Here is a 16,676-nt window from a genome sequence, read left to right on the forward strand (position 1 = left end):
ACGGGACCTAATAACGGAGGTTGTTTGCGCAGATGAGAGCAGTAAGTAGGGGGAAAGACTTGATGGGAAGAGTTGTGTGAGTGATGGGCAGATGTAGTGGATGAGGAAGAAGCTGAGTGAAAGGGGATGGGGTGCTGTGAGAAAGAAGGGTATGTGTGGGAAGATCTGGGTGGATGGAGGGACTGAGGAGGAACGGGTTACCTGAAATTAAATAATTTAATATTCATGCCATTGGATTGTACACTACCGAAGTTGAATAAGAGATGCTGTTCCTCTAAATTGCATTTAGCCTCAACCTGGCAGTGGAGGAGGCCGAGAGTAGTTAAGAGAGTACATGGACAGGACAGATTTGGAGGGATATGCACCAAACGCAGGCAGGTGGGACTAGTGTAGCAAAGACATGTTGGTCGGTGTGGCAAGTTGGGCTAAGGGCCTGTTTCCACACTGTATCACCATGACTCTAGTTATTGAAATGGAACAACAAGACAGAAAATTATGAATGTTTGACAATAGACAATAGCTGCAGGAGTAGGCCATTCGGCCCGTCGAGCCAGCACCGCCATTCAATGTGATCATGGCTGATCATCCACACAACACCCGTTCCTGCCTTCTCCTCATATCCCATGACTCCGCTATCTTTATGAGCCCTATCTAGCTCTCTCCTGAAAGTATCCAGAGAACCGGCAGATCCCGTTGAACTTTCCCCCTTTCCCAACTTGATACCATTTAGATAATAAACTGCCTTCCTGGTTTTAGTACAAAAGTGGATAACCTCACATTTATCCACATTAAACTGCATCTGCCATGCATCTGCCCACTCACCCAACCTGTCCAAGTCCTCCTGCATTCTCATAGCATCCTCCTCACAGTTCACACTGCCACCCAGCTTTGTGTCATCTCCAAATTTGCTAATGTTACTTGTAATCCCTTAATCTAAATCACTAATATATATTGTAAATAGCTGCGGTCCCAGCACCGAGCCTTGCGGTACCCCACTAGTCACTGCCTGCCATTCTGAAAGGGACCCGTTAATCCCTGCTCTTTGTTTCCTGTCTGCCAGCCAATTTTTTATCCATGTCAGCACTCTACCCCCAATACCATGTGCCCTAATTTTGCCCACTAATTGCCTATGTGGAACCTGATCGAATACTTTCTGAAAGTCCAGGTATGAATAAGTAAGTAAGTAAGTAAGTAAGTTTATTGGCCAAGTATTCACATACAAGGAATTTGCCTTGGTGCTCTGCCCACAAGTAACAACATGACATACAGTGACAGTTACGAATGACTCAGAAAACTCTAAACATTAATAATAATAATAAAACATTCATGATAAAACACCATTCATCAAGCATGTGAACCAACAAAATACCAGATCAAACATCATTGAATTAGCTTCAATCCTTATTCTGGTGGAACTCTCGGCTCTGAAAGTGTGGACATTCAAGAAATCCTTATTGGTCATTAACTTGTCTATTTTCTCTTGTTAACTTTTTTTTTACAGAATTAAAGTCCTATTCTTCACCATCCTCAAAATTCATTTTAAAAGCTTTCTGGAAGATAGCAAGGATTTCCATGATACTCAAATCAGCAAAACATTCATGATCAGACCCATTTGTAGCTAGTTGGTCCTTCCTGAGAAGCTTTGAAATCTGTAAACGTTTTACATTTTCATTTCGTTTTTTAGTTTGGATCAAGTTGCAAATTTGTTCTTGGGTTTTGTTTATGGAAGCCGAGATAGTTAACACTGCATGGTTGAAGATTCTACGTACAAAGGCCCTCAGTGGTCAACCATTTGCATTTGTTGTCAATCTCTCAAATGGCAACTTGCTGGACTAAAGTGATCTTTGCATATAAATCCTGTCATTTGGGAGGCAGAACAAGCCCCACCACAAAACTGCTGAGAAAGATGATCTTTGACAGATGGCTATCGAGTCTGTTAACAATCAAATCCAGAAGTATTAATGAACAAACTGCTAGACTTGAAAATTAAAATTAAGAAAATATATTAAACCAAAACCCTCAAAAACATTAAAGTAAAATCAAATAATTGGAACTGATCAAACTATACCAACGCTTCCTTTAATTTTTAATAGCGGCTCTTCTTTGTCGACAGCATTGGAGGAGAACTCCTTTTGATATGTCTGACCAGCATGGTCTGCAACATGGTGCTCTACCATAAAACTCCAAGGTAAGTTCAATTTCCTGCAAAATCCAGTCCACTTACGGAGCTTTCTGCAAACTCCCCTAAATGCTTGGCAGCACAATAAATAGATTCCGCTAGCTCTCCAAATCTTAAGGTCCAGTTCTGTTGGTTTCAAAAATCATTCATGCGATGTGCAACAGAAAAAACAAATAAGAATTAAGGAAATAACTATTTTAAATAGAAGGACATAACACACAACTGACAGGAGCAGTAATCCAAAACACTTTAAGCAATGTAAACAGTGCCCACCATAACGTTTGGGACAAAGACCCATCATTTATTTATTTGCCTCTGTACTCCACAATTTGAGATGTATAATATTAAAAAATCACATGTGGTTGAAGTGCACACTGTCAGATTTTATTAAAGGTCATTTTTATACATTTTGGTATCACCATGAAGAAATTACAGCTGTGTTTATATATAGTCCCCCCCATTTCAGGGCACCATAATGTTTGGGACACATGGCTTCACAGGCGTTTGTAATTGCTCAGGTGTGTTCAATTGCCTCCTTAATGCAGTTAATAGAGAGCTCTCAGCACCTAATCTTTCCTCCAGTCTTTCCATCACCTTTGAAAACTTTTATTGCTGTTTATCAACACGAGGACCAAAGTTGTGCCAATGAAAGACAAAGAAGCCATTATGAGACTGAGAAACAAGAATAAAATTGTTATAGACATCAGCCAAACCTTCGGCTTACCAAAATCAACTGTTTGGAACATTGTTAAGAAGAAAGAGAGCACTGGTGAGCTTACTAATCGCAAAGGGACTGGCAGGCCAAGGAAGACCTTCACAGTTGATGTCAGAAGAATTCTCTCTATAATAAAGAAAAACCTTTAAACACCTGCCAACAGATCAGAAACACTCTTCAGGAGTCATGTGTGGATTTGTCAATGACCACTGTCCGCAGAAGACTTCATGAACAGAAATACAGAGGCTACACTACAAGATGCAAACCACTGGTTAGCTGCAAAAATAGGATGGCCAGGTTACAGTTTGCCAAGGACTACTTAAAAGAGCAACCACAGTTCTGGAAAAAGGTCTTGTGGACAGATGAGATGAAGATTAACTTACATCAGAGTTATGATAACAGCAAAGTATGGAGGATCGAAGGAACTGCCCAAGATCCAAAACGTACCGCTTCATCTGTGAAACACGGTCGAGGGTGTTATGGCCTGGGCATGTATGACTCACTTATCTTCATTGATGATACAATTGCTGATGGTAGTAGCATAATGAATTCTGAAGTGTATAGTTAATCACCCGATCTGAACCCAATTGAGCATGCCTTTTATATGCTGAAGTGAAAACTGAAGGTGACTAGCCCCCAAAACAAGCATATGCTAAAGATGGCTGCAATACAGGCCTGGCAGCGCATCACCAAAGAAGACACCCAGCAACTGGTGATGTCCGTGAATCGCAGACTTCAAGCAGTCATTGCATGCAGAGGATATGCAACAAAATACTAAACATGACTACTTTCATTTGCAATACATTTGTGTGTCCCAAACATTATGGTGCCCTGAAATGGGGGGACTATGTATAAACACTGCTGTAATTTCTACATGATGAAACCAAAATGTATAAAAATAGCCTTTATTAAAATCTGACAATGTGCACTTTAATCACATGTGATTTTTTTTCTATTACAAATCTAATAGTGTGAAGTACAGAGGCAACTAAATAAATGATGGGCTTTGTCCCAAACATTATGGAGGACACAGTACATCTTATCCAATTTTAACATGTACAACTCGCATGGCTTGTGTCCTCATTTACTAGAAATATAGCCGACCAGACACATAAATACTACTTTTTAAAAAACTGAGCAAATACTATTAATTTTAGTCATAATACAATTAATCAATGTGAAGCTCACCTCATATTCAATGTGTATCGAGTTGAGAGGGCATTCTTTGATAATTGAAGTTGTTGAAAATTCCAGTCGGGGTGCTATACCCTGCAGGGGAAAAGACCAAATAACATCAGAAACTAAAATCTACATCTCTCACATAGTATCACAAGGGTTATAACATATGTAATCATAATTTCTGCAATGATGCACTTTTTATAAATTCTCCAATTACAGAAAATCATGTACTGACTGTAACTCAGTCTGTAACTATTATTTCTGGAGATAAATACTCTCTCAATATCATTCAGTATTCCTCTCTCTAACCACTAAATACATATACAACAACTAATTATTTCATCTTAATTTTTGGGACCTTATTTAGCTGCCATTTCTGCCCATTATGTCATACAAATTCACTTTTAAATCAATTATTTGTAGATCAAAACAGGTGTGATTTCATGAGAAAGTAATTATATGGATATGTAAATGCAATTTCTTTGCCACTGAATTGAGGCTGAATAAATATTTGCACTCAGAAAATGACAGGAATGAAATTCGGCAAGGACTCTTCTAATCATCCTATTAACTTTGGTGGAAAATCCCTGAAAATCATGTAGTGCTGTTTCTCTATAGCTTTCCAGACTTTTAGGTTAAGATACATGAGGGTAACAATTTTAATACAGAACATTAGTACGGTGAGACAGCTTGGTTTGCCACTTACTCATCGTAAGATCATAAGTGATACGAGTAGAATTAGACCATTCGGCTCATCAAGTCTACTCCGCCATTCAATCAAGGCTGATCTATCTCTCATTCCTAACCCCATTCTCCTGCCTTCTCCCCATAATACCCGCAGCGAAGTTGACACTCATCTGACAACTTTGTATACAATTTTCAATTGGAAAAATCTTAATCTATTTTGTTACCACTACACATTGAAGATCTATGCCAAGTTTATCACCTAATATCCTACATTGCTGTGACTTTTACTCATTCCTGCCCTCAGTGATTTCAATCTCCATCCCAATCACTATTAATCTCGCCTGCATTCACTGCCCTGCCAGCTTGGCTTAACTTTGCCATCCAAGTAAACTTTACTCCCCTTATTCATAGCCACCTACTCTGTACCTTCTGTGACCTCTGTATTTCTACTACCCAAGTCACAAGTCGCTTCAACAAAACATTCGAATTCCCTCAACTCTCGCTCCCTTTATATATTTGCATCTATTGATTTGCTCAGTTGTGGCCACATCTCTATCTTGGTTCCTTTATCCGCAGTCAAATCTATACTCTCTCCCACTTTGGGTGAGACCACTTTCTTTTCAACGAGCCAACGATCCTCAGCTATTAATCATATTCCTCTTCCTGGCCACTGCCTCATACTGTTGAAAACTTATTACATCTGGCCCCACACTGAGCTTCAATTGCATATTTGTGGCTTCACCAATTTGTTTATTTCCATTCCTTAACATTGCCCTAGTTTTAATTTGCTGTTGAATTCTCATCCATATCTATCATGTCCAGACTTGACCACTCAAACGGCAACCTAGCTGACATACCTCATCCTATATTCTGCAGACCCAAGTTCCTTTACATTCAGATTCTCTATTCTTAAATCGTGACGAGTTCAATTTGCCTAATAACCCTTTGCTTGCTGAATTTAATCATCAACACTTGAGAGATTGTTTTAATTGTATTAAATATGCTCTAATTTCAAGATTACTATTGACTCTTGAGAAAATGCACATTATAGGCTGTAAGTATTTAATCCTTGAAAGAGATGTGTTTTTGAAGAAAGGTATTTAAATAAGCTTCAAATAACTTAAAATATCATAAATAATTCAGTCACAAACATGCAATTATATCATGACAAACAGAATATGTTGATTATTAGAATTATTTAATAATGATATTGAACTTTTTTTCAAAAACTATTTTAAATACCTCATCTATATATCATGATAACAAAAGAGTTTTGTATCTTCCACTGAAGAAATTTTTACATTATAAAATATTTGATGAATACAAACTCTAACGACATTTTACATACAAATGAATATATAATCCATCATGCTGCCCACATAACACAACATTTTCCTCAACCTACTATTACAATATCAGACAAAACAAAAGAGATATGACATGTCTTTTACAATCTGATGCTAAAATAATTGAAAGTAGGCTTTCAGGTCCCTACAAACCTTAAAATTCAACTACAATTTTGAAGGTAATGCAGCATGAAGCTTTTAGTGTCATGCAAGTCTGCCAACTCCAGTCAGGTCTCAAACATTGCCTGTGAAATTACATCAGCCTTCCAATCACTGATATATTTATGCAAAGAATTGCATCAGACATGCCTTTGAAACATTTCTTTAATGCAAATCACTGTCTACCAAAAAGGTAAAAAACAGGAAACCAACAATTCAAAATATCATTAACTTCTTAATTTATAGAGCTATTTATAGGCCACAGACATCAATAGCATTGTTGTGATGCTGCTGATACAAGCACAACCATATTAATAGCTCAATTTGCAATAACGTCAAAAACAATTTTCAAACACATTTAAACTGACAGTCTACACTTAACCTACGCTCACTTTAGCAATATGTTTCCTATGTGCACTGAATAATATCTCAAATAACTGTCAGCAATTTAGTTTTCAGATGGGTTTGTTAAACAAACAACAGCTCAGGCTGAGACCGGTTTGTGCAATAGATTTCCAGATCCTGAAGTGACTGTCAGAGCCCAGTAATTTATACTGAATGAACATTCTGAGCTAGCTCCCCAGAATCTCAGCTCATCACCAAGCGAACTGCAAGCAACCTTTGTGGCGAGGGGGGTAGTGAATCGGAGGAGGTGAGCACAGGTAACCCAAGCTTCTGGTTTGCCGGGGAGACAATGGAATTTCTGGTAAGTAAGAAGAAAGATCTTCCAAGATGGCGCCGCACGGCAGCCTTGCCAGCAGCTCGTGTGTTTCTTTTGGCTTTTTGTTATTTTCAGTATGTCTAAATGTATGTTTAAAGGCACCCGGTATGTTTTATGTGGTGGGATGCTGGGGGGGGGGGGGGGGGAATAGGGGAACTGCTTCCAGTCACTTACCTCGACGGAGATGCGACTTTTCTCCGTGTCGCATTTTCGCCCCCCTCGCGACCTAACAACTGGATTGGTGCAGCCTTTCCGACCGGAGCCGGCCCAGAGCCCAGAGCTTCAGCAGTAGGCGCAGCATGGACATTAACATCGCGAGTGTTAGAGCTCCGACCGTGGAGGCCTGCTGACTTTAACACCGTGGAGCTCGGTCTGTGCAGCTTCTAGCCGCGGGCATGGTGCAGACTTTAACATCACGGTGCTGCCTGAAGAAGAGTTCTGACAGCAGGGGCCTGTGGGCTTGGCATTATGTAGCCACGGTCTCCGGTCGGAAGCGGCCGATTGACATCAGAGTCTCGATCATCCCGGCAAGAGGGCCTGTACATCGGGCCGTCAGTAGCGGCGACTGCGGAGGGTTCAGGGCCCTAACCACGGGCGAACAGGAGGAAGATTGACTGGAATTTTGTGCCTTCCATCACAGTGGGAAGTGCTGGATGTTTATGTCAAAATGTTTATGTTGTGTTCTTTCTTTCTTGCTAGGAGAGGACTGCTCATCCGCCCAGCGTACTTATGAGTAAAACTGCATCATGATGAATGGCCAACACAGCACCATGTTTTCAGCCCCTGATTATACTACTACATCAACTCTCTGGACAGAGCTAGCATGCTGGCTGGGGACTGAAGGGAGTGGCAGGACATCATGCAGCAGATGGCACCACCCAAGCCCGAGTTGGAGTGAAATAGATAGATATGCAGACAGACAGACAGACAGACAGACAGACAGACAGACAGACAGACAGACAGACAGACGAACAAAGAAGCGTCTTCTTGAGCATTTACCAGTGGTCAGTTTAGATCACTGGAAACGCCAAAAGCTAAGCACTGTATCATATGCTACAGTCAGTTTCTGCCTAATTTGGCAGCAGGCAACAAAAACGGTTCATATTGGCATTGGATTGGCCTTAGTTCCAATTTTAGGCTGGGAATCCAGCCACTTGAAAGTCATCAGCTGCTAATTTTTACAACATATATCTCTGGAGAGCAAGTTCTGGAAATCAACTCTCCCTTAGCCAAAATAATTTGAATTCTGCACTCAGGAATGCACAAAAAGAAGAAAAAAAGGAATATACCATTCTCAGTTCAAATACAAGCAGCTTCCGCATTATAGCCGTTCAGGTAACGGAAATCCACCAAATTCACAAATCACTACACAAAAGTTACAGATTAAAATTCGCTTTTACAGAATTTATGAAGAAAAAAATAAATAAACAATCACAAAATTATTTATTTTCAACTTGTATTTCTTGATGCACGTACAGTTGGCACAAGTTCACGTTGTGGGCAATCGCGATACGGACCATTTTCTGGGAATGCAACCTGCCTGTAAAGATTGCAATGTGATAGTTTCATATTTCAAGCTAAATATTTAAATCATCTTTTGTAGAAATAGCACAATGTGCTACTGTGGTTATCAATAAAGTACAACTATTTGTTTGCATTAAATTCAAATTAAGGGTCAAATTTTAAGGATAGCTAAGAAGCTTCTGAATAATAGTTTGGTGTTATGCTATTGTAAAATATCAATTTAAATTAGATTTGACAAATGTAAACTTAGCAAATTAGTACGGAGTTTTCAGGTGGTTTATCCCAATTAAGTTCTTCATTCTTGTCTCTTATATATCCCAATTTTAACTTATTCGACATGTGGTCACTAATTCCTAAGCTTCATAAGCGCTTTAATTGCCCCCCTAAATTTAAATTCTTCTATCACTTTCAATATTTCACCTCCTACATTTAAGATGCTTCTTAAAATGCACAACCCAGAACAATGGAAAGCAAAGGCAATGATTAATATATTTCTATTGCAATTTTCCTGCTTTAATTGGCAGCTCTTCTGCTTTTCCTTCCATATGATACATATTCCCAGCATTTGCTGTAACTGGAGCCATATCACCAGTGCTACGTAAAGACATCATACAGTACTTACAGGTCAATTCTAGCCTTGTCAGCAAGCAGAGAACGGGAGCAGCTGTGATGTGAGGCAGGAAGAAAAGGACGATGGACATTGAGTGGTGCAATAAGTTAACAGAGTAGATTTATTATCTCCAGGATCCAGGTTTAATCTAGGCCATTAGTCAAATAAAAGTTTTCCAATTTATATAAAATACCTTGCTCATTATGCAACAGCTATCAAAATAAATACTTTATTTTTCTATTTTGATATTCCTAAAGTTATTACTTGATGCTGAAACTAGTTGCAAAGTGCAAAATGCCCCTTTCAGCAGTCATACCATTTCTGAACATAATAAACTTTAATTTTGACTTCAATCTCTTAAAGATTATTATTTGCTCGAAAGAAATGTGAAAATATGTTGTTGTGTAACATACACTGCATTAACTGCATGTTGTGTAAGAAATACTTACAGGAAAATCAATTGATCTCTTCATTAACAGCTCTCTGTCCATGCCAGGATAGCTCGGTGTTAGCTTGCGACCCGGATAAAGAAACTCCCTGGTATTCTGCTCATAGATGGACAGTGTTTCACCCACTGAAAATAAATATTTTGAAGATGTCTTAACATTTCTGATCTTGTTTCACCCATTTAACAGTAGCAGTTCAGCACCGCATAGTAAAATGCTTGATTGTACAAAATTACCATATTCAGACAGTATGAATATCATCATATTACATGGAGAGGAACATTTGGCAATGGATACCCAAATAAAGGTTGCTGGGAGTATATAAAATTATGAGAGACAGGATAGACAGTCAGAATCTTTTTCCCAGGGCGGAGAAAGCAAATACTGGAGGGCATAGCTTTAAGAGAGGGGCAATGTTTAAAGGAGATGTGCGAGGCAAATTTTTTTTTACACAGAGGGTGGTGAGTGGCTGGAACGCAATACAGGGGGTGCTGGTTGAATCAGATACATTAATGGCATTTAAAAGACATCTGGATAGGCAAATGGATATGCAGGGAATGGAGGAATATGGGTCATGTGTAGGTAGATACAGTGGCTTGCAAAAGTATTCATACTTGAACTTTTCCACATTTTGTCACGTTACAACCACAAATGTAAATGTATTTTATTGGGATTTTATGTGATAGACCAACACAAAGTGGCGCATAATTGTGAAGTGGAAGGAAAATGATACACGGTTTTCAAATTTTTTTACAAATAAAAAACTGAAAAGTGTGGCGTGCAAAAGTATTCAGCCCCCTTTACTCTGATACCCCTAAATAAAATCCAGTGCAACCAATTGCCTTCAGAAGTCACCTAATTAGTAAATAGAGTCCACTTGTGTGTAATCTAATCTCAGTATAAATACAGCTGTTCTGTGAAGGCCTCAGAGGTTTGTTAGAGAACATTAGTGAACAAACAGCATCATGAAGCCCAAGGAACACACCAGACAGGTCAGGGATAAAGTTGTGGGGAAGTTTAAAGCAGGGTTAGGTTATAAAAAAATATCCCAAGCTTTGAACATCTCACGGTGCACTGTTTAATCCATCATCCGAAAATGGAAAGAGAATGGCACAACTGCAAACCTACCAAGACATGGCCGTCCACCTAAACTGACAGGCCGGGCAAGGAGAGCATTGATCAGAGAAGCAGCCAAGAGGCCCATGGTAACTCTGGAGGAGTTGCAGAGATCCACAGCTCAGGTGGGAGAATCTGTCCACAGGACAACTATTAGTCGTGCACTCCACAAATCGGGCCTTTATGGAAGAGTGGCAAGAAGAAAGCCATTGTTGAAAAAAAGCCATAAGAAGTCCCGTTTGCAGTTTGCCACAAGCCATGTGGGGGACACAGCAAACATGTGGAGGAAGGTGCTCTGGTCAGATGAGACTAAAATTGAAGTTTTTGGCCTAAATGCAAAACGCTATGTGTGGTGGAAAACTAACACAGCACATCACCCTGAACACACCATCCCCACTGTGAAACATGGTGGTGGCAGCATCATGCTGTGGGGATGCTTTTCTTCAGCAGGGACAGGGAAGTTGGTCAGAGTTGATGGGAGGATGGATGGCGCCAAATACAGGGCAATCTTGGAAGAAAACCTGTTAGAGTCTGCAAAAGACTTGAGACTGGGGCAGATGTTCACCTTCCAGCAGGACAATGACCCTAAACATACAGCCAGAGCTACAATGGAATGGTTTAGATCAAAGCATATTCATGTGTTAGAATGGCCCAGTCAAAGTCCAGACCTAAATCCAATTGAGAATCTCTGGCAAGACTTGAAAATTGCTGTTCACAGACGCTCTCCATCCAATCTGACTGAGCTAGAGCTATTTTGCAAAGAAGAATGGGCAAATATTTAGGTCTCTAGATGTGCAAAGCTGGTAGAGACATACCCCAAAAGACTTGCAGCTGTAATTGCAGCGAAAGGTGGTTCTACAAAGTATTGACTCAGGGGGGCTGAATACTTTTGCACGCCACACTTTTCAGTTTTTTATTTGTAAAAAAATTTGAAAACCATGTATCATTTTCCTTCTACTTCACAATTATGCACCACTTTGTGTTGGTCTATCACATAAAATCCCAATAAAATACATTCACGTTTGTGGTTGTAACGTGACAAAATGTGGAAAAGTTCAAGGGGTATGAAAACTTTTGCAAGCCACTGTAAGTGATGGTCTTGGCATCATGTTTGGCACAGACATTGTGGGCTGAAGAGCCTGTTCATGTGCTGTACTGTTCTATATTCTATTCGGTCATCTGCAAACGTACTAATCAGGCAGCCCAAGTTCACATTTAAACCCTTTATAGTAATGAACAACAGTGGGCACAGCATTGATCGTTGAGTCAATCATCCAATATGAAAAGCAACCCTCTACCACCCTCTAAATACCACCTTACCAATTTTGTTTGTACAGGTGCACAACCTTTTATCCGAAATTCCGGAAACCGAAAAGCTCCGAAAACCGGACATTTTTTCCAGGATGTCGTCTGCACACCAAAGCTCGCGTTTGGCGCCAAACTTGACCCGAAACGACCCACGGTCAACCCAGGTCTGTACTACTGTAGCGGCTGCCTCCTCCCCGGAGACCGGGGAGACACTTAAACATCTGTAAATCATTGCTTAAATGTTAGTCAGTTAGTTTGGAGGGCTTTTATGTGAAGGGGGGGGGGGGTGAAGGGGTAAACTTTAATTCTTAGTCCCCTACCTGGTCAGAGAGGCAGGGAGCGGGCAATGCCTTACCGGGTCGCCGTGCGGTAAGCTCCGGAGTGCTGTGGCCGCCGACTCCCAACACCGCGGAGCTGGGGCTGCAGGCGTCCGGCCGCGGGCGGCGCCGGTTGTAGCTCCGACCCCGGCAACTCTACCCCTGGCTGCGCGGCGCTCCAAATCCAGCGCCGCCCGCGGCCGGACGCCCGCAGCCCCAGCTCCGCGATGTTGGGATCCACAGCGCTCTGGAGCTTACCGCACGGCGACCTGGTAAGGCATTGCCCACTCCCCGCTGGTATCCCAGCGCTGTGGCCGCCGACTCCCAACATCGCGGAGCTGGGGCTGCGGGCGTCCGGCCGCGGGCCGCGCTGGATTTGGAGCGCCGCGCAGCCAGGGGTAGAGTTCGCCGGGGTCGGAGCTCCAACCGACGCCGCCCGCAGCCGGACGCCCACAGCCCCAGCCCCACCCCCCCCACCACATAAAATCCCTCCAAACTAACTGACTAACATTTAAGCAATGATTTACAATGATTCCCCAGTCTCCGGGGAGGAGGCAGCCGCTCCAGACTTTTCAAGCCGCCCGTGCTACGCTAAATATCTTCCATTCCGAAATCTGAAAAATTCCGAAATCCGAGAAGTGTCTGGTCCCAAGGCTTTCGGATAAAAGGTTATGCATCTGTAATAGATTAGCTCACCTTGGATCCGTTATGATTTCTGTGATGGGAAAAAAAAATCCAACAATCTATGCCCCTAATAATTTTTTACACCGTTTATCAAGTCCTTCCTCTTCTCCCAGCCCACCCCTTAAAAAACACAAGATCATTCATGTTCCTTCGAACTAAATTATAAGCAGAGATTTGGTATGTCAATGAATACTCACTTGAATTTTTACTGGTGTACAGTAGAGATTATTGACTGGTTGCATCATGACCCTTTTTGGCAATTTGAATACCCAGAAGCAAAGAAGATTCCAAAGAGAAGTGGATACTTCCCAGTCAATCACGGGTACCAACCTCTTCACCATCAAAGGGATCTCTAGGAGACGCTACAGCCAGTATCATCAAAGAACTACACTGCCTTGGACATGCTCTCATTCTACCATCGGGAATAAGCTATAGGTGTCTGAAAACCATTACCACTAGGTAATCAGAACCATCAGACTCTTGAACACTACACAACACAAATTTCAATTATGAACTATGGAATGTTTTTGGTTAAACTAAGGACTTTGGGTTTTATAGCGCTAGTATTGGGGTTATTAATTTATTGTATTTGTTCATAATCTATATTACTAAAAGTCTGTTCTTGACCGGTTTTGGCCATCTGTGCTGCGATTTCCGAGAGAACGCCGCCACCTACGGCCGTCATTTTTGGCCACCTTGCTCAGAACCCTCCCGTCGATGAAAAATGACAGAGATATTAATGATTTTACAAAATTCCCCATTCTCTCTGCTGCCCCTGCTGGCGGCAGGGGGGAGGGACTATAAAACCAGGAAGTGGTGTGCCTCAATCAGTGTCTGCAAGCTGGAGGAAGGCAGAGGGTCACGTTTCTCTGAGCTGTGAATAACACTGAACACATGTCTACTCAAATGTAAGTGTCCTTAGTGGTTCTAAAACGCTTGCAGAATGTGTCTATTGGTTCTAAAATGTTTGCAAAAAGTGTTAATTGGTTCTAAAATGTTTGCAAAAAGTGTCTCGTTTGGTTCTACAATGCTTGCAGAATGTGTCTTTTTTGGTTCTAAAATGTTTTTTAGGTTCCCCCCCCCTTTCCTCCCCCCTCCTTTCCTCTCCCCCTCCTCCCTCTCCTCCTCCCCTCCTCTTCCCCTCCCCTCTCCTCTCCCCCCTCTCCTCTACCCCCCCTCTCCTCTCCCCCCCCTCTCCTCTCCCCCCCCTCTCCTCTCCCCCCCTCTCCCCCCCTCACCCTATCTACTGACGCATAGCCCCCAACTTGCAGTCACATCTAGAGAGGGGCGGGGGTAGAGAGTGAGGGCAGAGAGAGAAGGGGCAGAGACAGAGAGAGAGACAGAGACACAGAGAGAGGGGCAAGAGGGATGGGGGGTGGAGGGGAGGGGGGGAAGAGGAGAGGGGGGGGGGAAGAGGAGAGGGGGGGGAAGAGGAGAGGGGGGGAAGAGGAGAGGGGGGGAGGAGGGGTGAGGTGAGGAGAGGAGGGGTGAGGTGGGGAGAGGAGAGGAGAGGGGGAGAGGAGAGGAGAGGGGGGGAGAGGAGAGGGGGGGGATAGTTAGTGTGTGTGACGCTGCGTGCCGCCTCCACCCCCCACCCCCCCCCCCCCCCACAACCGCACGTTGGGGGAACAGACCCAACGGGTCTGCACTTGGTCTAGTATTATATTATAGATGTGTATTGTTTTACAGGCCTGTTATACTGCTGCAAGTAGGAATTGAAACAGGAGATGTGGAGTCAGTATGGATAGAACTAAGGAATTGTAAGGGTAAAAAAAACTCTAATGGGACTAATCTACAGGCCCCCAAACAGTAGCCTGGACATAGGGCGCAAGTTGAATCAGGAGTTAAAATTGGCATGTAGCAAAAGTAATGCTGTGGTTGTTATGGGAGTTTCAACATGCAGGTAGACTGGGAAAATCAGGTTGGTACTGGACCCGAAGAAAGGGACTTTGTAGCGTGCCTTTGTGATGGATTCTTTGAACAGCTTGTATTGAAGCCTACCAGGGAAAAGGCAATTCTGAATTTAGTGTTATGTAATGAACCGGATTTGATAAAGGGCCTCAAGATTAATGAGCCATTAGGAGACAGTGACCATAACATGGTCAGGTTTAATCTACAATTAGAGAGGGAGAAGAGTAGATCGGACTCAGGATCAGTTCCTGTGGATTGGAGGGTAGCTAATGTTATCCCACTTTTTAAGAAAGGCGGAGAGAGAAAACGGGGAATTATAGACCAGTTAGCCTGACATCGGTGGTGGGGAAGTTGCTTGAGTCAATCATTTGGATCGGTCCGAGTCAGCATGGATTTACGAAGGGGAAATCATGCTTGACTAATCTTCTGGAATTTTTTGAAGATGTAACTAGGAAAATGGACAAGGGAGAGCCAGTGGATGTAGTGTACCTGGACTTTCAGTAAGCATTTGATAAGGTCCCACATAGGAGATTAGTGGGCAAAATTAGGGCACATGGTATTGGAGGTAGTGCTGACATGGATAGAGAAGTGGTTGGCAAGCAGGAAACAAAGAGTGGGGATTAACGGGTCCCTTTCAGAATGGCAGGCAGTGACTAGTGGGGTACCGCAAGGCTCGGAGCTGGGACCGCAACTATTTACAATATACATCAATGATTTGGATGAAGGGATTCAAAGTAACATCAGCAAATTTGCAGATGACACAAAGCTGGGTGGCAGTGTGAACTGTGAGGAGGATGCTATGAGAATGCAGGGTGACTTGGACAGGTTGGGGGAGTGGGCAGATGCATGGCAGATTAAGTTTAATGCGGATAAATGTGAGGTTATCCACTTTGGTAGCAAAAACAGGAAGGCAGATTACTATCTAAATGGCATCGTTGGGAAAAGGGGAAGTACAACGGGATCTGGGGGTCCTTGTACATCAGTCTATGAAAGTAAGCATGCAGGTACAGCAGGCAGTGAAGAAAGCGAATGCTGGCCTTTATAACAAGAGGAATCGAATATAGGAGCAAAGAGGTCCTTCTGCGGTTGTACAGAGCCCTAGTGAGACCACACCTGGAGTATTGTCTGCAGTTTTGGTCCCCTAATTTGAGGAAGGACATTCTTGCTATTGAGGGAGTGCAGCGTAGGTTTACAAGGTTAATTACCGGGATGGCGGGACTGTCATATGCTGAGAGAATGGAGCAGCTGGGCTTGTACACTCTGGAATTTAGGATGAGAGGGCATCACATTGAAACATATAAGATTGTTAAGTGCTTGGACACGGTAGAGGCAGGAAACATGTTCCCGATGTTGGGGGAGTCCAGAACCAGGGACCATAGTTTAAGAATAAGGGGTAAGCCATTTAGAACGGAGACGAGGAAACACTTTTCTCACAGAGAGTGGTGAGCCTGTGGAATTCTCTGCCTCAGAGGGCAGTGGAGGCAGGTTCTCTGGATGGTTTCAAGAGAGAGCTAGATAGGGCTCTTAAAGATAGCGGAGTCAGGGGATACGGGGAGAAGGCAGGAACGGGGTACTGATTGGGGATGATCAGCCATGGTCACATTGAATGGCGGTGCTGGCTCGAAGGGCCAAATGGCCTACTCCTGCACCTATTGTCTATTGTCTAATTTCATTATTCCATTGTTGGTACTGTGATGATGCCTCCTCCCCCTTGTATGTCCCTCTGATCCCCGTTAACAACAGACAGGCCAGATGGAGCTGAAGACCAGCATAG

At 42.6% G+C, this 16,676-nt stretch overlaps 1 protein-coding gene across 3 annotated transcripts in view; it reads right to left on the minus strand.

The window, feature by feature from the left end:
* The window catches only part of spata6 (spermatogenesis associated 6), an 83,454-nt gene that overhangs the window by 54,377 nt on the left and 12,401 nt on the right, over positions 1–16,676 (minus strand). For all 3 annotated transcript variants that reach the window (XM_033028561.1, XM_033028562.1, XM_033028563.1), the window contains 2 exons: positions 9,570–9,694; positions 4,083–4,163 (listed from right to left, as the gene is read on the minus strand). In XM_033028561.1, coding sequence (XP_032884452.1) covers positions 4,083–4,163; positions 9,570–9,694 — 206 coding nt within the window. The remainder of the gene's footprint in view (positions 1–4,082; positions 4,164–9,569; positions 9,695–16,676) is intronic.

The sequence above is a fragment of the Amblyraja radiata genome, chromosome 10 (assembly GCF_010909765.2).
Source record: "Amblyraja radiata isolate CabotCenter1 chromosome 10, sAmbRad1.1.pri, whole genome shotgun sequence".
NCBI lineage: Eukaryota > Metazoa > Chordata > Chondrichthyes > Rajiformes > Rajidae > Amblyraja > Amblyraja radiata.